At 45.7% G+C, this 24,046-nt stretch overlaps 1 protein-coding gene across 3 annotated transcripts; it reads right to left on the reverse strand.

Moving 5' to 3' along the window:
- Nucleotides 1-835: 835 nt before the first annotated feature.
- Nucleotides 836-23,472, reverse strand: CSNK2A1 (casein kinase 2 alpha 1). 3 transcript variants are annotated; one of them, XM_053993019.1, is made up of 14 exons: nucleotides 23,382-23,472; nucleotides 11,440-11,633; nucleotides 10,314-10,425; nucleotides 9,321-9,422; nucleotides 8,889-8,939; nucleotides 8,143-8,202; nucleotides 7,428-7,511; nucleotides 6,935-7,045; nucleotides 6,034-6,135; nucleotides 5,031-5,131; nucleotides 4,172-4,320; nucleotides 2,818-2,904; nucleotides 2,015-2,167; nucleotides 836-1,176 (listed from the first exon to the last, which is right to left on the reverse strand). In XM_053993019.1, the coding sequence occupies exons 2-13, from the start codon at nucleotides 11,538-11,540 to the stop codon at nucleotides 2,052-2,054; spliced, it is 1,176 nt and encodes a 391-aa protein (XP_053848994.1). In that variant the 5' UTR covers nucleotides 11,541-11,633; nucleotides 23,382-23,472; the 3' UTR covers nucleotides 836-1,176; nucleotides 2,015-2,051. The 3 variants fall into 3 exon arrangements, with proteins under 3 accessions (XP_053848994.1, XP_053848992.1, XP_053848993.1); XM_053993017.1 differs by having other exon boundaries at nucleotides 836-2,167; XM_053993018.1 differs by lacking the exon at nucleotides 23,382-23,472 and adding an exon at nucleotides 13,964-14,308 and having other exon boundaries at nucleotides 836-2,167.
- Nucleotides 23,473-24,046: the final 574 nt, after the last annotated feature.

Here is a 24,046-nt window from a genome sequence, read left to right on the forward strand (position 1 = left end):
AGAACTGGGTAAAATGTCCTGCATAGCTCAGAACCAGTGCAAACAAGCTGTATTTTGTCATACTGGGTGCTTTTACGGTACAGCACATTGAGGTAACAGTCAACACAGTCCAACTTTCACATCACTTTAGGATATAAAAGATTAAGTACAATGGATTTCCACTGGATGAAGGCATGGAGGAGAAAGCTATCCTGGTGTATGTGAAAAACCTCATCGTCCTGCTGGCAATCCTAACAGAAAGGGGCAGTGTTCCATGTCCCATAAATCAGTTTAATCCAGCCCACATGCTCCATCCTAAAATTAACTAAGCAAGGTGGAAGCACATGTCCATCCTCTCCACAGAGCAGACGAGGGATGGGTGCCTGGGACAAGCAGGAGCTGCAGGCCAAGGCGTCAGCACCCACTGAGGAAGGCGAAGATCACTCAATGTCCGTGGGAACAACTGCTGCAATGGCTTTGGGATGAGAGGGCACTGAGAGGGACAGGTGCCATTGTGCCTGCAGCCACACCAGCTGAGCCAGCCTAGCATTAGGTGACTGAAAACAAGTCACAGAAATCCACTGAGTTGCAACAGGCAAACAACTAATAATTGGTTCATCATCTCAATTCCCCACCACCATGGCTGAGACAGAAGAGGAGGGTTTTTTGTTATGGCGAAAGATCCTTCTCCCAGGAGATACTTTGGCTTTGTGACATCTGTGTAAGGCTTCTCTGCACTGCTCCCCACGGGTGTGACAGGGACATGGCCTGCCCAGGGCACATGTGGCTGTCACCACTCCTGTGTCAGTGTATGACCACCCCAGGGAGGCCTCTACACAGGGAACTTAAATCTAACCTCGATAAATAAAACCAAATGTTTATTTACACCAAAGAATTCCAACACTGGATCTTTCACATATGAAGGACAAAGTATATATACACAGCAAGGGGTAGCAGGGCTGTAACAAGGGTGCTTTTCCGTTGTCAATGGTAATATTTGTCCACAATTACTGATCTACCATTTCAGTTTAAGTTAACGTCTCCTGGCTCCTTCCTCTCAGTGCATATTTACAAGACTGTGAGGTAACTGGTATTCTCACCACATGGCACGTGAGGGAGGGGATGGTGGGTGAAGATGTGGGATCGGACTTGGCGCAGTCTGATTTTTCCAGCTTTAAGTAGCCACCAGCTCGAAACCTATAGAAACAATTTAAAAACAATATACCCAATAACAAATTAATTTCAGAGATCCAAGCCAAGCAATGGCTGGAAGAACCCTCCACGAGAAAGGGGCTGATCAGAGCAGGGCTTACTCTACAGGAGCACCTGTCTCAGGAGGTGCCAAGGACTCCAACTGGATCAGTAACTTCATTTTTAAGACTAAAATTACATGCAAGGGGTGAGTTAGCATTCTGGTTGACTCCTAAGGAGACATTATCCAATCCAATTAGGGTTTTGGACACTATCTGCACTTACTCCTTTTAAGCTTATCCCACCTCTCCCTACTGGAATTGTCTCCTCAGTGTACCCTGGCTGGGACATATGCAGGACATGGGGTTTAAGTGAGTGGTACTTTTAAGAATCCCCTCCCCTGCCTCATGAAGACTTGGTTTGGTAGTCTCTGGAGAACAGCACAATCCCCCAAGGCTTGTGGAGGAATAATGGTGGGAACATGAAGAGAAGAGATTTCCAGCAGGATGCAAGAGCTTGGAAATGCTGTTGATTCATCTTTGTTATTACATGAAGAGTTGTTTGTTTGTTTGTTTTGGGGGGGGAGGGGTGGGGGGGGGAAAAGAAAAACTGTCCAAGAAGTATTCCATCTGTAGGTATTTTCAGGGAATCCCCTGAGTTACGAAAAGTTCAAGTAAAAAAAGAAAAATCAGCCTATAATAATTTTGTATATAATGACTGAACTACTATAAATCCACAAGCAACAGTTCAGACACGGTGTCTCCAAAGCGTTCATCCCCTCCCTTCCCCTGCCAGGCACGAGCTGCGTCCTGAGGAGAGGTGGAGGGGGAAACCTCTTCCCCACCTGACTCAGCTCAGGCAGCAGGAGACAGAGCCCGTCACTACTGCTGGGCGCCCGCAGCAGCTGGAACCGGCATCCCCAGGGTGGTGGTGGCAGAGATGACAGGTGAGCCTGCTAGAGGTCCAAGGGGTGAAGGTGTTGGCACTGAAGAAATCCCTGGAAGAAACACAGGTAAGCAGGAATTAGAGCAAAAACAGCACACTGCTATCCAGGACAGCTTCTGAAGTCAAGTGGGAGCTTTGTGGGTCAGTTATGTTTTCAGAGCTGCCAAAATAATTAAAGAGATAAAGTATCTGTCACTGTTCTCTGCAGCTCTGGGAAGGGCACACATTTTCACACCCCTGAGTGTCACTGATGGGCAGAGATGTGGCACGATCACAGAATGGTTTGGGTTGAAAAGGTAACCTTAAAGCTCCCCTTGTTCTGAGTCCTCTGCCATGGGCAGGGACACCTTCCACTAGACCAGGTTGCCCCAAACCCCCTTCAACCTGGCCCTTAAACAATTCCTGACAGCCACAGCTTCTCTGGGCAGCCTGTGCCAGTGGACTGTCCTTCAAGCTGCTGCTAGAAAATCAACTGCAAATAACTTCTTAAAATGAAACCAGAAAAACAGGTCAGGCTGCCCAAGGCCTTACTTATCAGACTCTCCCACCCACTTTGCAGCTCTCCTTGCCCTTGTCCCCAATCCTGGGAGATGACCCAACACTGCCCTGCCTGCTGAACTCTCCCTGCTGGGTCCTCCCACCCACCCCACACATACAAATGCTTTAGCTCACCAAGCACCGAGGCGAGTTGACAGAACTGACCTGACATCATGCTCGCACTGCTGACAGGAGTGCTGCCACCCGGCATGTTGGACGAGCCCATCCGAGCCTGGTCTTTCACAATGGGGTCTAGGAAGAGCACACTACCAGTAAGTGCTGTGTTGCCAGAGAGCTGCTGAGGCACACAGATTGCCTGTGGCCTCTGTGCTCAGCCAGTCCTGGCACTCTGCTTGTGTCAAATAACATCAACCACCATCTATTGAAATACAGACATTTCCACCAATGCCAGTGGGAAGCACTCAAGAAGGTACCAAGGTCATGTGGTATCAGGGAAAATCAGCTAAATTATGTCATTTGGGGAACAGCAGGACTGTCTGACAGGAAAAGACAAAGGATATTATGGCAAAGTTGATCTTTCTGTGCTAAGCAACTGTGTAATTGCAGAAAGCCAAACCCAGAATATGGATGTAGCAAGCAGAAAGATTATCACTGATTACAATCATGTGTCATGTCTCTACACACATCTTACATCTCTGTGAGCTGTCAGGTGTGTTACTACAACCTGTCTTCCATGAGATGATCACAACTTCCTAACTCTTTATTTTCAGCTGCATGTAAATAAGGCTCTGACCTGAACAGGGACAACCTCTTCCTGGCTCCAAGACCTTCTGTGTCAGACAAGGGAATTCCCAACGTTGCTGAGCTCAGCACTACATGTATCTTTTTGTGGACACAAGTTAATGAACTGTTTGTCCAGCTCTCACATTCCAAGCTATTGGCTTCTCTAATGCTCATACTTGCAAAACATTTCCCTGGGATTTTCCCAACAGGCGTAACACAGATCAACAGTCTGTTAATTACAGGGGTCCCTTCAGCAGCAGCTAAAAAAACTCCCAAACCTGAGCAAATATTAACATTATGCATTGTTGCAGCTGCTTCAAACCCCTAGATATCAGTATCTGTGAAAAACAGCAACTATTTAAAAGCATTTACTAGTGAAAGTAACATTTTTGCTTCAAAATCAAGACCTGAATATAGCAGTAGCTAAGCAATTTAGCAACAGAAGGAATAAAACTGTCTGTTTATCAACAAACCAGAGTTCTCTGGGCTTATCCAAACAGAAGAATCCATGCACACCTGCAGAAAGCAACCCCAAATCATGTAATTTAGGTGACTTTCTTTGATATTACTTGCTGATTCATGGGCCCAACACGGGCACCCAACACTGATTCCTTGGCTGGTGGAGGTGGCACACAGAGACCAGCAGCCTCAGCTCCTGCACAATTATTTGCAGACCAGGCTTATCATTGTTGCCATTCTCAGTTCCCATCTGCACAAGCCATGGGAACAGGGATTTCCCAGAGGCAGAACTCTCAGGACAGCAGCTGATACTTACAGAAGTAGGGGTGTTCCATGGCTTCTCTCGCTGTGAGTCGTGACTGGTGATCATATCGCAGCAGCTTGTCTAAGAAATCCAGAGCTTCTGGACTCACCAGATGTTGGTTCTCACTGTGGACAAAGCGCTCCCATCGCTTACGGGAGTGTCTACAGGAAAACAGACCCAAATCAGGCCAGGCAGGGGACAGTGATGCCAAAACTCACTTTCTTAAGGAGCAAGAACTGTGACAGATGTCCAGCCCTGAAGGAGGCCATTGCACTGTGCAGCAGCCGTGGGACTGAGACATTCCAGAACGTGAAGCAGTGTCACTGTGTCTCCACGCGGTGGCACAGCAGTCACAGCCCCAGCACAGCCACCTCGGCCACCACAGTCCCTGCACGGCCCTGCCATGACCCCAGACAGCAGCAGGACTAATGCTCAGAATGGATTACAGGCCTACAATTGCAGGTTCTGTCATCTCTTATGCACCCAACATGAGTTCCTTTAATTTTAGTCCCACTATGAGGGGAAAAAAAACATATAAATTCCATCTTTAGCAGCACCTGACTTTTTGCACTTTAATGCTGAGAAACACCATTTTGTTTTTTTCCCTCCAGACTGCAGAGAGCATATGCCCTTCATGCTTTCTGCTCCAGTAGTTCCTTTATTGCCTGAATGACATTTAAAAATCTTTCCTCAGGTCCATTTCCATATAAAGGACTACAGGAAGCACTGGCAAAAGGGACCAAAGGCACAAAGTGTCAATTCTCCAGAATCCTGGCTCTGATTTCTCCCACAAATTTTTGTTCATTTCAAGGTCTGTTGACAAAGCTGTAACTGTCTGGGTCTACCAAAGAGACTCCAGACCTTGGCTCACCTGCCCAAAATGTCATTGAAACGTGGATCCAGCTCAATGTTGTATTTGTCAATGTAGTCATACAGATCTTCTGTCCCCAGAACCTTGGCTATCCTCACCAGCTGGGAACAAACACAAAAACAAGTCATTGCTGTGAAGGTATGACAATACCAGAGCCTGCATGAAGATAGAGCAGCACATTCCCATGGGAGCTGGAACCTGATCCCAGCAGTATGAATCAGAAGCCACAGGGTCAGCCTGTGGCTCTGGCTCCCCCAGCCACACAGTCCCAGGCATCAGGAACATGCCTCCACTCACAGCTGGAGCTCAGTACCCCAAGGCAGCCAGGAGGGAGCCACAGACCCTAAAATCTCTAAAACCTGAGACCTTGCAACACTACCTTCCTTAGTAGCATGAAAATATTCAAAACCAACAGAAGGGAAGGCAAGAATAACTGGTCAAAAAAGCAGAAACTCTGGATCTTGCATGTGAAAGGTGAAGCACCACCCCAGAGAGCTCCAGAAAAAAGGCTTGAGAATAGAAGGTCCCTGTTCCAGAATATCTGCATGGCAGTCACATGCTGAGCATGTGATAAAGGTTTAAAAATAAAAATATTTGGCCTAAAGGCAACACATCAGAGATTTCAGAATCTGTATAAACCTGTACCAAATTCACAGTTTCTATACAGAGTGGGGAGAGAGTGAGTAGTTACAGGGGCTTTCCACATAACATAACCTCAGGAATAGTCAAACTATGTACTAGAACACACCAGCCTTAATATAACTATTTCTACAGCTTTTCCCAGACACCTACTGAGGAGCTCCTAAGTACAAAGCTCTATAAATCCATTTCTATTTAATTGGTTACATAATCTTGCACACTTGAGAAAAGGACCGTGGCTTCAAACTGAGCTAAGAAGCCATTAGAGAAAGGCTTAAAAATTCTCTGGATGACTCGATAGAAGCCTAAGCAGGAAACCTTCATGATGCTAAGAGAACAGACATTGTACATGACCAGCTCTCACCTGATCATAGTTGTCATGGCCATGGAAAAATGGCTCCTTTCGGAATATCATACTAGCCAACATGCAACCCAAGCTCCACATATCCAGACTGTAATCATACATCTGTACAAAACCAGAAGGACAATTCAATTTCTAATGAATTAAGCAGAACAGACCTCCAAAACTAACAGGGTTCCCCCCCTCCCCGGCAAGGTGATATGAACACAGCCATGTCATGCTGGAAACAAACTGAACTATCTTCATGTATCTTCACCCCTAAACCACTGATCAGCTCAGTGCTCCAGTTACTCAAACAGGGATACAGCAATTAGCAGGACAGCAGGTATTCTAATTCCATCCCTGTCTGCCAGGATATTAAAGATCAGAGCTTTCTTCTATTTTCACTGCAGACTCCAATGTTATAAACCACTGAGAAATGTGTTGGGAAAGGAAGACTTGCAACAAACAACAAAAGGTGTGGACTCCCCAGGGTCCATGGGCAGGTGAGGATGTGCCTTTTTCCAGAACCAGTATGGTCTGAAAGTCACTAGGAACACTGTGATTTCCATAATGCAAACTGCCATCAGATAAGGGGATGCTTTTAAAGCTTAATTTAGAAGTTCATGCAGTACTTGCTGTTCCCACAGGGGCTTTGTTTCATTCCTGTACCTTACTGCAAACACAGCCTTGCTAAAAAATATTTAACATTTGTATTCCAAGATCCATAATGATAGTTCTGCAGCCCTTCCTCAGGTCCTGAGACTACTAATTTTTTTCTTTCATTCAGTGGCTTTATGCCATACATTTTGGAACAGACTGTCTTTAGCTTCAACTCTCTAGACATCTGAATTTTGGGTTTATTACCTTGAAATGGTACTGACTTTCCATATCAAAGTCAGTAAGAAGTCCTGGTAATTCTTACCTGATAATCTACAAGAAGTTCAGGTCCTTTGAAATATCTGGAAGCCACTCTGACATTGTACTCTTGGCCAGGGTGATAGAATTCAGCCAAACCCCAGTCTATTAGTCTAAGCTAAAAATGGTAGAAAACAAAGAAAAAAGGCTCAAGGGATGCTCCAGCTTACCAATGGCTGAATGACACTGGTGAACTTAGTATGAAGTTAATTTATAAGTCTTCCATTTTCAATTATTTTGATCAGAGTGTCCCCAAACCCATATCACCAAGCAGTCTAAATAAAATACCTCTCCTTACAACCCTGCCTGTGGGTTACATGTGACCAAGTAAAGCCTCAAAAAGCAGCACAATATTCTCATTTTACATTTGTCCACACATGAGAGCAGAGCCCCCCTCAAAGAGTTCTGCTAGTACCTCTACACAGGAGTACCCAAAAGAGATCCCAGTTTGCCAAGAGAAAAGCAGGACCCCTCCCTGGCCCCCAGCAACCCCACACTACCTTTCTGTGCTCATGGTCAATCATGACATTGTGAGGTTTGACATCTCTGTGCATGATTCCCATGCTATGGCAGTAATCTAGAGCCTGCAGGTGAAAGGAAACAGATGCTGGAATCACAAGAATGTGTCAAGTTAACCATATTCAAAAGTATTTCCACACATATCAAGACTAAATAGATGACAGGACTGTCCAATGTTAGATCCTGGACTAGACTCACAGATCACAGAAAATGCTGCTAGAGCCCTCTCTCAAAAGAAGGTACCAGCAACAAAAATGTCTTGACTTTACTTTGTGTGCTTCCTCATAAAAATTGGAATTTCAGAGTCTCTAAGAGCATAGTTACTAGGCACTAATGATCACACAAGCCCCCTTTCTCCAGACTCCTAAGGAGAAATTACTTAGTTCAGAAGAATGGATGAAGACATTTGACTCACATTATGCCTGAGCACAAACCCAGCCAGTAACAGCTCACAGTTTTCTTTTTTCAGAGGCTACATGTACTCCTGATTTAGGATTTTAAGGTATCTCAATGTACCAAAATGCTGAAAAAGACAGTGACTTGATATTTTTCTGCCCAATTCTTCCATGGACTGACTGTTTCCTTCCCTTGGGGATATGATGTCACTATCATCAGTAATATGAGAACCATCTCTACAGGATTAGCTGAGAGCAAATAATAGAAACAAACCAACAAAACAGCAGAACACCAACTTACCTTCAAAATCTCATACATGTAGAATCGAATATCATAATCTGTTAATGTCTGGTATAATTGCTGTGGGACACAAACACATCATGTCAGTGTTCAACATCCAAAAAAACCCTGCTCTGGGCTGCTGGCATTCTCCAAACCCATTTGAAGGTTTAGTCCAAGTTTCTCAAGTTATTCTGATCCCACACCTGACTCTGATCAGTCTGTTCCTCTCCCTTTGCAAATCCCTTTCATAGTTTACTTCCAGCTCTGCTCAGACAGCACATCCTGGTTCCTGTCACTATCTCCCTCTGGTTGTACCCACCCAGCACAAGCATGATGGATAGCATTGCACAGCCTTTCTTCTTCTGAAGCAGGTCAGTAGGAAGGGACAAAGAAACATTTAAATCCTCATTCCAGGAGCATGGAAGGCCACAGAAACAGCTGTCCACATTTAAAGTGGTTCCAATAAATAGCTGCATACATGAAAGCCAAGTGCCTCAAAAAGACAGGCACTGATGGGCCACAAGATAACAGATTAATTTGCTCCCAAGGTTAAATAACTCTTGGAATCTGCATTCTCATCTTGTAACTTTTGTGGCAAAATGGTACTGATGGGCTAATTACAAACTTCTGTCCCAACTGCATTTAACTTTAAAAGCATTTCATATGCTGGAAGGAAATGCCTGTCCTATGTACTTTCCCTTCCCCAGAAAGACAGTACAAGTGGTTTTCAAACACAAAAAAAGAAGTCACATCCCACACTGTACCTTAAAGTCTGTGTTGTTTACATGTTCAAAAACCAGAGCGGGTGTTCGAGACTGAAACAGAAAAAAAAGCATTCAGCCATGTTATGTTTCCACTTAGGATAATGAATTGCATCTTTTTTTTCTACTAAAACTGCATAAATCCCTCTGCCTTGGACATATTTATGATTCCCCTCAGACAGAGAGAGCAGAGCCTCAGCCCACAGCCTCCAGCAGCTCACTGGTATCTCTTCCTCACAGAGCGAGGGGTTGGAGGGACCTGTGGGGGAAGGGCCCTCTAAAAGAAGTTTATCAGATTAAGAGCTGATCTGATCAGTCAATTCAAAAGTAGGATTTAAGAGCAGGGGCAAACAAAAAGCCAGGTCAGAGCTGAAATCAAACAGAGCAACTTCACCCATAACCCCAGTGCACCCCTTGAGTTTCTCCCTTACTCACCACAGGATCTTTTACTATATCTGCAAGGGTGATTATATTGGGACCGCCTCTCAAGTTCTCTAAGATCTTGATTTCACGCTTGATTTTCTTCTTTTTAACAGGCTGAAGAATAAAAACCCAAAGTGTAAGATGAAGCCCTGCAGTAAAGTGAGGCTAAATGCTCAACACCCAGATGACAACACCCAGGTGACTGCAGATCAGCAAAATACATTGAAACCTTTGCAATTTCACCTGAGTATGCATCACACCACTAAGGGCTCAAATATCTGCTGTCTCCTTTCTAACCACACAACCCTGACAGCTACAGACAATAATTCCAAGTGAAGGAGAGGAAGGAAGATGGCATTTTTTTAAAAAGCTCTCTGAACATAATCTGATAGGTCAAGAGGAAATGGTCTCAAGTAATGCCAGGAAAAAATTTCTTCACAGAAAAGGTTGTCAATCCCTGGAACAGGCTGCTCCAGTGGTGAGGACATCATCGTTGAATAGATTTAAAATACGTAGATGTGGTACCTGAGGACATAAATGCTGGGGTGTTGGCTGGATTTGATGATCATTGAGTGCTTTTCCAACCCAAACAGTTCTGTGATACTCCAAGACTTCTTACCTGGCATGTGGCAAATGTTTAACTATGAGAAGTCCACGGGCTATTGGAGGGTCACTAAATGAAGGCCAAGGCCATGACAGCCTGCCAGGACACTGGCATTTAGAGAAGCTGAGAATTTTGTAGCCAGCTGCTGAAATGTTGCTTAGGTCCAAGTAAAAAGGCGTGGAACATCAGGGCTTCTTTAAGACAGAGACTAATTCCTTACAGGCAGAGATCTGACTTAAGTGCAGGGCTTATATCAGGAGGCTCAAAACAATGGCCTGTTTCACTGAGTGACGCTCCAAAGCCAGGCTTTAAGGATTTCAGTTTTAGAACATCAAAAAGCCCTTTCTGGCCTCCTGATCACCTCAAGACAGATTTTATCTTTCGCCCAATCCCCAGCTCACCTTGAGAATTTTAACAACTACTTTTTCATTATTTGTAATGTTGATGGCTTCAAATACTTCACTGTATTTGCCTCGGCCTAATTTTCGAACTAGCTGGTAGTCATCTTGATTTCTGTGGAGAGAAAAGGTTAGAGTTCCAAAGGGCTCATCATTTCCATCAGTTTATAAACTGCTCCTTAACACTCAACCACTGCCTCACTTCACAGACAAAAGGGATTAAACAGTGCCTTCCATCTCCTGAACTGGATGATTTAAGAACTAGGAGAGAAACAGGGAGCTTCTATTTGCCCAAGAGATTTAAGCCAAAAGTATGGATTGAAAGCCCAACTATGTATTTCAGCATTAGCAAACTTGAACTATCCCTTCTCTATGTATTTGGAAGCTCCATTTTTCCTTGTATAATGCTGGTAAAATTCAAAAAAGCCAGTACGAGGAAAAATCTAAGTGCAAGGCTGTTTAAAAACAGTCTGGGCACAAAGCAGCACTTATGCTCAGATGACTGTGTACATTCCAGAAACTGGGAACTGCACAGCTGAGGGCAGAACTCTGTCTGGGCCCTCCATATCCCAGCAGGAACGCAGAGCTATGAAGCTGCCACCACTGCTGTCTGATTCTGGGACACTTTAGTCATGAGCTCAATTTAGACACCTCCTTCCTTCAAAGAGAAGCAGCCATGTCTCTTCCAGACACTTGCAGAGAGCTGAGCAACAAGTCATAAAATAGCATATACCTACTTAAGTCTGCGGAGTTTCTTCACTTATCCAAGTCAGCAGCAACTTCAGTTTGAAAGTATTTTCATTTCTTTTCAGTCCTGCACTCAGGACTGTTTGGATTGTTTCAGAAATAGATTTTCTTCCCTCTGAAAGGGGATGTTTCTCGACTACCTGGCAAAACTTCTTCAAACTTTTAAGGAAGCTGCTATAAACGTTCTTCCACAACTGGGAATTTAAAAGTTTGATAAGAAACATTTTTCTGAAGAGAAGTTGTGATCCTTTCCCTTGCCATCTGCCAAGAAGCGTGAAAAAGCCTCACGCAGCACAGCTGCCTGAACTCCCCAAGTAGCACTATGCAGGATCCACAGGAACTGATCCTGGTGCAGGCACATCCAGAAGCAGCCCAGACTTACCCCCACTCAACAACGTGAGACTCATAGTCCCAGTACTCCCGGGGTCTGTGTGTGTTCACATCCGTGTAAACTCTGGCCCTGCTCGGCACGGGTCCCGACATATCAGACAGCTTGGCAGGCGGAAGCGAGATGTGAAATCAGAGGCGACCTGGTCTGCAGTGCTGACAGAGGAGAAAGGCCTCAGATTCCTCCACCTGCAGACAGAACAGAAACCAGAGGTTAAATTCTCAAGGTACTTCAAAAGTATTTAAGTTAATCATTAAAAGCTGCTGCAAAGGAGAGGCTGGAGCTTGCCCAGCCACAAACCTGGGATTTCTTGAAAGCCATTTGTCTGCTCTCCCTCACACAGGACTGGCCCCTAGCAAACCAACCCCCTGACATGGTAATTTTCAGCATCTTGTTTCCAGCTGCTGCTTGTAGAGGTAACTTTCCAAAAGGAAAGAATGCCTTGTGCTCTGTATCTGCAGACAGATCCCCTCCTTTTGACTCCAGACTGAAAGCAACAGCCACAGGCTGCAATCTCATCCCCATCACAAGTCTTGGGCCATCCAATGTAACAAAATCAATTCTGCTGGGATGGAAACCAGCTTTAGTCACAACTTCCTACAGCCAAAATATTAAATCTGACTGTCCAAAAGAGAGCAGCATCTGTATTGGATTACGATGCTTTTATCAAATGTGAAAGAAATGCACTGCTGCAAGGGTCTGAAAATATTCCTTTGCATTCTGCTTGCCCAAAGTACCTTCAATCCTTCCCTCCTTCCAATACAATTTTTGCAAAGCTTCTGATAAGTTTTATTTGTATTGAGACTGGTCAAAAGCACTGAAAAGAAAGTTACTGTATGTCAGAGACAAACACTGTATCTTTATCTTGTATGTCTGAATACTTTATCATCCAGATCTGAATATTCGGGACAGCAGTAACTCACTACAGTTTTGTATCAATATTGTCCTACCCAACATAAATATGGTGCCTTTACATGTCTCAAATCTTTCACAAGGGGAAATTAACACCCTTTTAGATGCTTAAATACAAGAATCCCCTTGTCAGCTTTCAAAATAACTTACAAGAAAGGGAGATGTATTGGAGCAGGGAAGAGCATTGTTTGGTGGGCAGCAGCATGCGGCAGGGCCTTACAGCCCTGAGTATGTGCTCAAACAGTGGGCAACACTGTTATCTAAACTAATATACTTATTTGCTATGCCAATCTTATCCCTTCACAGAAAATGGGCAACTGCCAGACTGCAGAAGGAAGTAACAGCCCCATTAATCACACATTAATGGGAAAGACCTAGAAATCTGCTCAGAGCAGTTCGCTTAAGCTACTAGGATATGTCACAACAGAAGAAAACTCTAGAAGCAAATCCTGCTCTACAGGCAAAGTCATACTGTTTATTTGAGGTCTGCAGCACTCCTGTGAGGACCCAGCAAGACCCACTGGCTGTGAAGATGGCAGAGGACCTGGGGGACACAGGTCTGATGTCCTTCACCGTGTCACACAACCTGACCAGCAGCTGGTCCTGCTTCCAGAGGCAGAAGTGCACGCAAGGGCTCTCTGACATGGACAAAGCCTCCTTAGGTGGGACAGAGCTCAGCACTGGGATATTTTTTGACTTACTGACACACAAATGGTGTTGGTGGCAGCTTCAGGTAGACAGGGTTGCAGTAATCCAGTCCACCAAAGGGCAAACAGGGGACACAGCATTATCCCAAAATCCGCTATGGAAGGGTGACTGAGGCCTTAGACCAATAAAAGCAGGATGGGGCACTTCAGCTGTGTGTCCAGCTAATGGAAGAATATGAAGCATTCCTCAAAATATAATAAGTCTGTTCCTGGATAAAATGCTAGTTCTTTCACAAAATACAATTTCAGAAGATGAGGCAGCAATCATCTACGACCTCAAAGCATTTATGTGGCATGACTCAGACACTTAGAAATTAGATGTCCCCAGGCATTACTAGAGCATGCAAGTTTACTAGAACAGTTTAGTACAGTGAAAATTATTAGATTTCAAAGTTCAATCACTGTGTTTGTGCTTCTTCTCACTCCCTGTGCTTCTGGCAGGAGATGCACTGGCCCATTTCCTCTGCCCAATACTCCTTGTGAAGGAATTAACTGAACTTATACATGTCTCAGATGACTTAGCAATTTTAATTTTTAAGCACAATCCAGTATAAATAAAGCACACGTGACTGCTCCCCTCACCCAGCTTAGCAAGATCATTTTCAGCACAAAAAAAAAAAAAAGAAAAATCAATCACATTATCTAAAGATAGATCAAATTTCACAGTGGCTATTTTTTGTCACGTAGCTCTAGCCTAGCTCAAGCAGCACATTGTAACAGGCTGCTCAGAGAAGGGCTTTTTCAGGAAATCATCAACTGCAGCTTCTAAGAATGGCACACAATGTCTATTTACAAGGGTAGGTATTGTTGTCTACTATTCTTTACACAGGAAGGGGAGAGAATCTGCACAGATAACTAAATTTTAAAGCAAACAGAGTTACAGACATACACAAACTTACCCTGCCTGAAAGCTGCTCGCTCTCTGCTCAAAACTGCCAAGGAATTTGTATAGATTTTTGCCTTCAGTGCCCCTGGAGGGGGATTATTTTGCAGTGGATCCAAGCTCTTTGGCAGAAGGGAATGACACAAATAAGGACAGATAATGGGGACAGGTGTTGACATGCAAGCATCAGTTGAGCCTGCAGTTTTTAAAGCAGAAAAATCTACAGTAGGAGCAGCAACTGCACCTAGAAAAGTGCCCTGAGCTTGTTATAAAAGATTAGTTCTGTTTCTGCAGAATCCAAACAGAATGTTGTCATTTATTAATTGCTGCAATGACGACAGAATCATAGAATAATTTACATTGGGAGAGTCTGCTCGACATCATCTAATCCAAGTAGATGTGGTGAGATCAGGGTCCAGTGTAGCCTTGAGCATCTCCAGAAACAACATTAAAATTTTAACTTCTCTGGTAGAGAAGTGTTTAACTAGGAAACAAACACGAGCTTTTAGGCAATGTACCAGAGGTCACAAAGAGAGGAAGACAAAGCTCCCAACCACAGTCTGACACACTGTTCACTGCCAAGGCCTGCCTGTGCAAGGACACAGAGCAGGGCTTCTCAATCAACCCCTGTGGTGACACCCCTTGGACAGGTATCACCCAAAAGGGCTCACATGACAGCTACAGCAAAGGAACACCACGCCAAAGTTTCACTGTTGGCTTCTCCCACACAGGCCTGTCCTGAAAAATGCCGTTAGAGTATTAACAAACTGATAATTAGCTGATTTCTTACACAGCAGCCTTATCAAGAGGAACCCTGCTCATCCCAGACAAGAACAGAGCCAAACACAGCTCCTGTCCTGCTGACAGACTCCAGGGGAGTACCCAGAGCCACAGCCCAGAGACAAATAATTGCGCTGCCACCATATAGGAATTTTTTAATTGGAAGGCCTATTCATTAAAAAAGATCAGTTCTTAAAAGTTTGAATTCTTCTAACAGTAGCCTGTTGTCTAAACAGCTTGGCAAGCTTAGACATTTTGTGCCTAAAGTTCAATAAAATCGTAAAAAGATGCTCAATGTTCTCTTTGACTCTGATTTTTAAAACATTTTAATCTAAACCAGTTACAAACCCCCTCATTTTTAAAAAGGGATGTTATCATCCTTACAATGCACTCTAATTCTAAGGGCAACTATGCCCCCATAGAGAATTTGATATTTTGTGAAGGATCCATACTTCCAGCACCTACTCCAATTAGTACAGGAATTTCCTACACCCTCTGTCCTTCCAGATGCATGCACTCAGAGCAAGTAGCAACAAAACACAGCTAAGAAATCCATGCAGATTAGTTTCTGAGAAACACACCTACTTCGCCTCTAGTAAAATTTGCCTTTTTTTTTTTTTTTTTTTTTTTTTTAGTCCAGAATAACTGAGATACCGGAATGATTTTTTTCTCCTTTTAAATGGAGATGTTCTTGGCATGGAACCTCTCTCAAGCAGTTACTCATTCAGAACTTAAAACCTATGAAGTTGTCCCAGTATGATGCAGCACTTATACAGGCTCCCAGTGAGCTGAAAGCCAAGAGCTTCTCAGAAGACTGGAGTCCCAAGGAACTCACAAGTGCTATCCAAGTGATGACCTTTGTGGATAAGGTTTGGCATATAAATAATGTACCCAAGAACACAAACACCGCTTGACACTGGCTTCCCTGTGGATTGCTGTTAACAGCATGCCTTGCCCTCAGTGTGAACACTATACTGCCAGGAAGATCCAAGTTCATCCAGAGAGAGTGGAGTGAACCCAGAATACCTTGAACAACACCACATAAACCTGGTTATTCCCGATGACCCACCTGAACTCTGCTTCAGTGAGCTGTCCCAAAGGAGTAAAACAGGCCCTGAACTGCAGCAAGCTGAACTCAAAGAGCCAAGAAAACATTTCCGTAGCTTTGTGAATTCCAGACAAGCTCACCTTCCTCTCGAGGAGAAAGCAAAGTGGACAGATTGGCCAAACAGGTCTAGAGACTTTCCTCTCACTTCTACTTTCCCCACGTAAGCTCATTACAGTGGCGATTGTGCCAGCCTAAGACTGTAAACAGGCTGAGACAGCAGCGGGTTTGTTGTGAGAGAAGAAAAGCTCTGTCAGTGCAGAAGAGCAGAATTACAGTGTGGAGTCTGGAATCGAAAGGTTATTCCCCTTCTTTTATCTACAACTGTAAGCAAGATGTTACCTTTCATAGCAGAAAGCTTAAACCCAGCCTCTAAAATCATGAGTGTAAAATGTGATTTGGTAGGGTGAGCAAGAATTACAATTATCAGATAAAATTGTTGATGATTTCCTTCACATAGCCCTGTAATGTTCCCAGGGAAGTGCACTTGCTCCTTCAGAGTTTGGAGAATATCTAAAACTGGAGAAACAATGAAATTTAAAAAATCAAGACATGCCTAAATATTACAGTACTGCCTGCTGACAGTCAACATCAATCAACACCCAGCTTACTTTTAAAAGAAATAATAGTAATAAACTTAATTAAAAATATGCTCTATCTCACAAAAGAAACCTGTTTTGTGTGTTCTTATGATGCTGAAATTTCAGCAATACAAGTACGGAACAAATGACCTCCTGAAGTCCCTTGCAACCTATATTTTTCTATGATTTTATAGCTAAAATAGAAACAAGCCTGGATTAACAAAATTGACATTTTATATCCTTTCCTGAAGATCATTTCCCTACTAAAGGGACAACATCGACAGAAAAGTAGATTTTAAAATCTGAGTTTAAAAAAAAAAGCTTAGGTTTGAAATCAAACTTTTCTCTGGGTATTGTTTTGGAACAGCACAGTCTGATTTAACTGCATTTTCCACCAAAATTATTTTCCAGATTTCTTTTAAATAGCTGGTTGTATCCAACTGTAGAGAAATAACAAATTATAATGTAATGACCTCAACATTCCCTTAAAAAAGAAACATGAACTGTTGTGATTAATTCAAAACAAGACATGACCAGTCTGTAGGGAAAGCAGTTGATAGGTTTAGTTATATTGGAAGAAACATCTTGGAGTAATTCTGCACTAGAAACTTCCTAAATTTAGATTGGCTCTTCCTATATCAGCTCCACTGATTCCTCTCTGAATTCCTCATGATTCCTGCCAATGAAGAAGTCACCCTCTGTAATGAGGATTACAATCTATATGGAAGCCACAGGAATGGTTTTACTGTAACTCCATGGTTTATTATACTCTTCAGAGTCTTGAGGAAAACTTCACTGTCTCACTTTCCCAACTCGGAAAGCAGCGTGTAACATGTCTGTCACCCTCCAGGATGCCCTGGCAGTGGCTCTGGTGCCACACACTCTCCTGGCAGAAGGTCTGTCATGCTTTGTCTTCCTTTTTGTTCAGATCTCTAACAGCTGAATTTTAGCAGAGCTCACATGAACCCTCTATGGGTCTCCAGCATCTCAGCCTGGTTGGACATCTGTCTTTTGCCAAATATGAGTGCTGGCAACAGCACATGGACCTGGGGCAGGACACTGGGATCACCTCCAGCAGCACTGACAGGAATGCTGCTCACTCCATCTCTAAGGGACTCTATGCAGAATGGACAATTTCCCAAGATCATGAACGCTATTATTTTCAGAGCTAAGTTAGTCAACAGCACATGGAGCAAAGGGAAAGACCCCAAAACACAAAGACCCCAAAGCTGACCTTGGATGAGGCCATGTAGCTGCAGAGGGCAGCAACATCAGCAAGACACCCAAGCCCCAGCAGCCGAGCGCAGGCTCTGCCTCTTTCCCATGCCTGCAGCTTCTCCTAACACCGCTCCCAGCACCCATAAACCGAGCGGACATCCTCCCTGCCAGTGCCAAGGACTCCTGACACCACCTGATAAAAATGGCTGCAATATAACCAGGCACTGCCAAACTACCTTTTCTGTACACACACACCAAACAGAAATCAACGACAAAACTCTTCTGCTTGCACCTCTTCCCCAAACTGACAGTTCAGGCTGAGCAGGGAGTGCAGGAAAGGTGGGGGGATTTTCTTTGGAGGAATATCCCTTCAGGTCTGCCCTAAAGCCAAAGCAATACTTCAACAGGAAGCAGTTCATTTTTCTTTCAAGAGCACTAACAAAACCAAATCTCCTACTGCTGGAGCTTTGGATAGTATTCCAGTTACCAAAACTACAGTTTCTGAGACCCCAGCAACACCAGGGACCTCTTCCTGGAGGCTCACAAAGGGGAATGTTTCAGCAGCACTATGGGCTGACATCAGGTTCCACTGGCAGCATCCTCTGGAAAGTTCTACCTCCCTAATTGCAGCTAAGTGACACAGTTGTTTTCTTCATTAATTAGTAGGCACAGAGTACTGCCAGGACAATCATTCAGTTGATTTGATTTCTATGGTTAATGTACAGAGAGGGATTTAGGCAGAACTCAGAAAACTGAACTGTACCAACCATCTGTAAAAGTTACAGAGTTTTAATTGATCTGATCATGCAACTCCTAGAGGCAAGAACAATTACCAGAGTGAAAGGATAAGCCAGAGGACACTGCCTGTAACCATTTCTTCAGGAAATCCCTGTGATCAGCTGTTCCATGCAGGCAATGCACCACAAACCACCTCCAACACTCAGCCAGCATCGAGCAGGCTCACCAAGAGGCACCCGGTGCAAACCCCTGCCAGCAAGTGAAGCTCTGACATAATTCTCTAAAAATTTATCATTATTAACACAAGATGAAACTAACTACCACCATTCCAAGAATCAAATGGAAAAAAACCCCCAGCTATTAAACTCCAGCAATCAGCACTCTCCTTCGCACCTTACAAGCCCCCAGTAAAGCCATTGTGCCAAAACTTGCAACTTAATTTGTAAGCTCAGTTGAAATTAATCTAGATGTTGCAGAGTGAGCAAAAAGCCCTCTTTTTCCTTCTGGAGTACAACCAAGCATGGAAGAAAGGCTGGAATTCAACAGCACACTGGCAACAGATAGAGAAACCTGTGAAAAAGGCTGCAAGAGAAGGAACACTGCAGGAGCTCTTGCTTTTCTAGACTGGAAATTAATTTGTTGTGCGCGTCCACGCTCATCCATTTTCTGAACACTAAAAATAAAGACTTTCTGACAACTCACATGCACATGTGCAAATATGCTCTGAGAAAATGCCTTCTCCAAAGGCTTTGGTAACAACAGGGAGAGGCACCTTTTTGGCTCCCTGGACACACAAGAGGATTTGGGGCCACTTCTTCCCACCACAGGAAGGCCTTTCCCACCCAGGGAAAGCAAGTTCTGGCATGTAATTCTGTATTAGCATGCTGGATTCTCCCTGAACTTGGCTTAATTAAAAGAGGACTAATTTAGCCTTTGGTTGTTCCAGAAGGTGCAAGGGCAGAGCCTACTTCTCTGCAAAAACAGAGTGAGTAACTTCAATTTTCTGGGTCTGCTGTTAACACTTCAGACTATCCAATGGGAAACCTGCAGCCAAACTCTTGCATTGACTCAAAATTGTTTTCCATCTAGCACACAATTTATTCACCACTCACATGAAGTAAACTGCCATAATATGATGCAGCCATTACATAGGCAGGAACTGGATAGCCTGCTTTAGAAACCACCTAACTGTAAATGGTAATATTAATTAAAAAATAGAACTCAGTAAGGAGGACATAACCTAAATCTCAGAACTCAACTCCGTGGAAAATTAAAATTATTGAAGTTGTAACCTTCCAAATGTGAGTCTGTGGTGGTACCAAGTCCTCAAAGAACTCCAAGCTTCCCTTCTGCTCTTCAGCCTCTCAAAGCAGCAGTTTGAAATGGGTAATAAACCCATTTGTCCAGAATGGTGTGAAAACAGAAGCAGATGAGACTTGGGCCAGGCTCATGTTGCTGCTTCTCTACTGGACTCGTAACCAGAAAATATCCATGAACCACTGATCCCATGACCACATCAACAATCCCACTTCTCATCAGTCTTTCCTACCAATATATAAGTTTGGCACCTTGATGGAAAAAGGGGCCAAAAACCAGCTTGAAAAAACATTTTACATTCAGCAGCAGCACTAACACCAGCTCAAAAAGCTGCAGCCTCCTCTTCCAAGCAGTTTTTTCAGGTTCAAAGGAGAACTCCCTGTCTCCAATTACATTCTGTAAATTCCAGGGAAGTCAGCTCTTGGAAGCCCCTGGAAGGAGATATCCAAGTTTATAAAAATTATCCAAGAGCTGTCTTGCAACAAATGCTTGTATCCAGACTAAGTCAAGGCAGTATCGCCTGATCTTAAAATCTTCTTGTTTTTTTCTTTTCTATCAAGACCCTTATGGGACAATAAGATCTAAGGTGGTAACAATCTCATGCACAGAGTTCTAAAACAGATATCTTAATGTAAGCAATTCCATAATGGAGGAACAGTGGAGGTGACAGGTCTGGTAACCCAGAAATAAATCCCTGCCTCTTCAGAAATGTGACACGAAATTAATCACACCACCACAATGTCACCCATTTGCTTCTCCTGTCTTCCTTTCCCTTATTTCTCAGAGGACATGAGGAAAGACAAAGAGAAAATTAGTTCTGTAAGGAGAAAATGGAGAAGAACTGAAATGGAAGTGTAAGGACACCCACCATTTAATAAAATTGGGAAAAGTTGGGTATGTGTCCCTTTCATCAGAGCAGAAAGTTTCTTTCTCTACAATGCCACAAATCTATAACCACCTTTCAACATCCTATATACCCTGAGATTCCTACTTCCAACACATTCCATGCTGATGAACCTAATCTGCATTACCTGAAAATGCCCCAAATACCAAACACTAAGTCTTTCCATGTCTCACCTTCAGGAAATGGTATTTACCAAGTCAATTCCCAATCCCGGGTTTGCATCTTCATTCTCTCATCTCACCAGCTTTTTTCAAGCAAACAATTACCATTAACTGCCCCTGCGCAAACCTCAACAACCTTAATGTCATGCAACACTCCATGATCCAATTTCCTCCACATTTGCTAGAACCTACTGCCAGTTTTAACATCACTTTTCCAAAGAGCCATATTCCAAACATCCAGCAAGCCTCACTTTCCTTCCATCTATGAACCCATGAGCCCTGCCAAACCAAGAAAACCTGTTCTGACCCTCCCACTTGGAAGTGTCTGATTTCTCCTCCAACATCTACCTTTCACCACAACTGCCCATGCTCTGTGCCTCATCCCCTCACCCAGGCACATCACCCAGATCTTCAGCTGCATGAGTTTTTGCTTCTTTGCTGCAGAAGACTATGTTCCAAGACTATGTTCCCTTCCTTAACCCTGTTTCAACTCCCCACAGGCAGCAGCTGACTGGCCAAGCTCTCTGCTCTGAGTGCAGGACATGTACACCCAACTCAACCACCACACACACTGGGAAGAAGAAGACAGCAAATTTCACTAACAACAGAAATTACGTTACCAGGTATTGAGATAAATCACTAGAGAAAGGTGAAATAATAGAAACTTCTCCTCACTGGCAAGATGAAAGGAAAGGATCACTGCCCACCACCAAAGATGGACATTCTTCATGCTCAGGGAAAGGTCTGGACCTTTACAATTACAATTCACCTTCCCTGTCTGGAGTCATCCAAAGAGAACAGGGATTCCAGCCACAAGGCACAGGCAGATCTCCTGAGTGCAGAGCACTGCCTGCCCTGTACCTGGGATCAGACATCCCAATCCAGTTTTCATCTTCCAGTTACAGACACGGTGTGTGTCTCCACAGACCCTGTGCTGTAGCACCTAGAACAACCCTAATCCTAGTTTTAGGGCTAATTAAGGAACTGCTAAAGCATCACACTTTCCCAAAATCTTGCCTTGAGTCTTCCCAAGCTCACTCTCTCCTCTCCTAGCAGAAACTTTGCCCTTTTCTACATCACACCAAATCAGCAACCACAGCATGAGCGACTCCTCTGTCCCAGCTGATGCACTAGGAATCCACGCTGGATTCACATCCAACACCCAGGTTGGCTGGCAGGATGGCACAAGCCCCAACTCTGAGTAATTTGAGCAATTCTGTTTCAGAAAAGAGAGTGTGTTCAAAGAACAAAGAAATCACTCCCAGCCCCAAGCAGAAATGCTGGGTGTCCACTTGCTTTCCTCTGAACAGCTGCCACTGTGCCCAGTTCCCTCTGGCAGGGGCTCTTCTGGCCCATTTGTGGAGTGCACCCAGGACTGAGCTTCCATGAGGAGCCAGGTGAGCACATGGCACAACTCTCTCCAGGGACACGTGCCCAGTTTCACAGCCTGGCACCAGGGTCAGTGCAAGAGCAGCTCCCCAGGGCCCCAGCCCGGGGTCAGGTTTGAGCAACACAAATCCAAATCATGAGAGACACCTCTCAGGGGTACCAGGGCTGGAAGTGACCCACAAAGAACATCAAGTCCAACTCCTGGCCCTGCACAGGACACCCCAGCAATCCCACCTTGTCCAAATGCTCCTTGAACTCTGTCAGGCTTGGGGCTGTTACCACGGCCCTGGGGAGCTTGTTTCAGTCTCCATCCACCCTCTGGGTGAAAAACCTTTTCCTAATATCCAACCTAAACCACCTGCAGACAGCTCCATGTCATTCCCCCAGGTCCTGCAACCGATCACCGGAGACCACAGATCAGTGCCTGCCCCTCCACTTTGCTTGAATATTCACAATCCAAACTTTATTGGTTTTACCCAAAGCTCTCACTAAGAAAGAATTAAGTGATCTGACACACATGGGGTTCCATAATCTTATCTGACCCCTCTCTTACAAACCACATTTTACCAACACACACACTGCTCTCGGTCCCAAGGCACAATTAACTAAATTACAGCGGAGGCAAGACTGACCACCACTGCTTCCACAGACTGGTATGGAAAGCCGTGAGAACGACCTTCCCCTCCACCCAGAAAAGCCCAGAACAGAGTCCGTGCGCAGCCGGGGGTGGGAGCGAGCACTAACAGGCCCTTCCATGCCCCTCCGCATCTCCCCGCTTCTCCGGGCAGGGCGGGGAAGAGGCAAGATCGAGCAATTTAGGTAAATAACACCTACACGGCCCGAACGTGCGAGCTGGGAGAGCTGGGGGAGGGGACGGCTCCCGTTCCGCGGGGCTCTGCCCTTCCTGCGCGGCCGAGGGCGGCCTCGCACCGGGCTGGGGGCAGCGGGGCGGCCCCTCCACAGCCCCTGCCCGCTCCCCCCGGGGACTCGAAGCCCCTCCGAGGGCAGGAGGCGGCGGGCCGTGCCCTTTCCGCCGCACCGGATCCGCCCGCTCTGCCCGATCCCCCTCAGCGCCGCCGCGGCCCCACTCTCCTGAGGGGCAGCCGCGGCCCCCCGGCCCACACCGCGCCCGCGGCGGGGGGGGCGGAGGAGCTCGGAAGGCGCAGCGGCGCCTCCCCCCCGCCGCCCGCTCCGCCCGCCACCGCCGCGGGGCCCCGCTTGGGCGCCGGAGCCGCCGGTACCTGGCGCGGCCGCTACCGCCGCCGCCGCCGCCGCACACAGACAATATGGCGGAGGCACAAGGCTCGGCCGCCGCCGCAGGGACCAGAGCGAGGCGCGCCGGAAACGGAAACCGCGCGGGCCCCGCCACGGCGCCGCGGGGGCGTGCGCAGGGAAGGGTGGAGCTCGCCGCGGGGGGCTATGGGAGTTGTAGTCCGTGATGGTGGCGGCCGTGTGCGAAGGACGCGGGTTTGTTCCCGTGTGGGTTCCAGGTGTGTCCCCGTGAACGGCGGGAAGGTGGCGGGGTCCGTGTCGGTTTCTGCAGCGCCGGCGGGAGCCGGACCGTGAGCTATGGCCGCTTGGGCCCAGCCCCTCTGTGGGGCTGTGTGCAGGACCCGCCGCCAGGGGGCGACTGTGGCCTGCGGAGGTGTCCCGGTACCGGCGGTGCTCCGGTACCGGCGCTGCCCTCGGCCCCGCTAGAGGTCCTTCCCCCGGTCTTTCCCACGCCCTTGCACGGTCCTGTCCTGGCCCTTCCACAGCCCTGTCCCCGCCGTTCTTCAGCCCTTCTCTGGCCCTTCTGTCAGCCCTTTCCCGGCCCTTCCACCGGCCCGGCCCCGGCCCTCCCAGACCCCGGGGCCGCCGCAGAGCGGTGGGGTCCCGCCCGGTGTGTGGGGTCTCGGGCGCTGTT

Source organism: Vidua macroura, chromosome 17 (genome assembly GCF_024509145.1).
Source record: "Vidua macroura isolate BioBank_ID:100142 chromosome 17, ASM2450914v1, whole genome shotgun sequence".
NCBI lineage: Eukaryota > Metazoa > Chordata > Aves > Passeriformes > Viduidae > Vidua > Vidua macroura.

Excerpts from the sequence above, each read along its gene's own strand:
- CSNK2A1 (XM_053993019.1), bottom strand. The coding sequence starts at position 11,540 with ATGTCGGGACCCGTGCCGAGCAGGGCCAGAGTTTACACGGATGTGAAC. Across the intron at positions 10,426-11,439 it reads TCTCACGTTGTTGAGTGGGG|AAATCAAGATGACTACCAGC; the intron begins GTAAGTCTGGGC and ends TTCTCTCCACAG. Across the intron at positions 6,136-6,934 it reads AACTTCTTGTAGATTATCAG|ATGTATGATTACAGTCTGGA; the intron begins GTAAGAATTACC and ends GGTTTTGTACAG.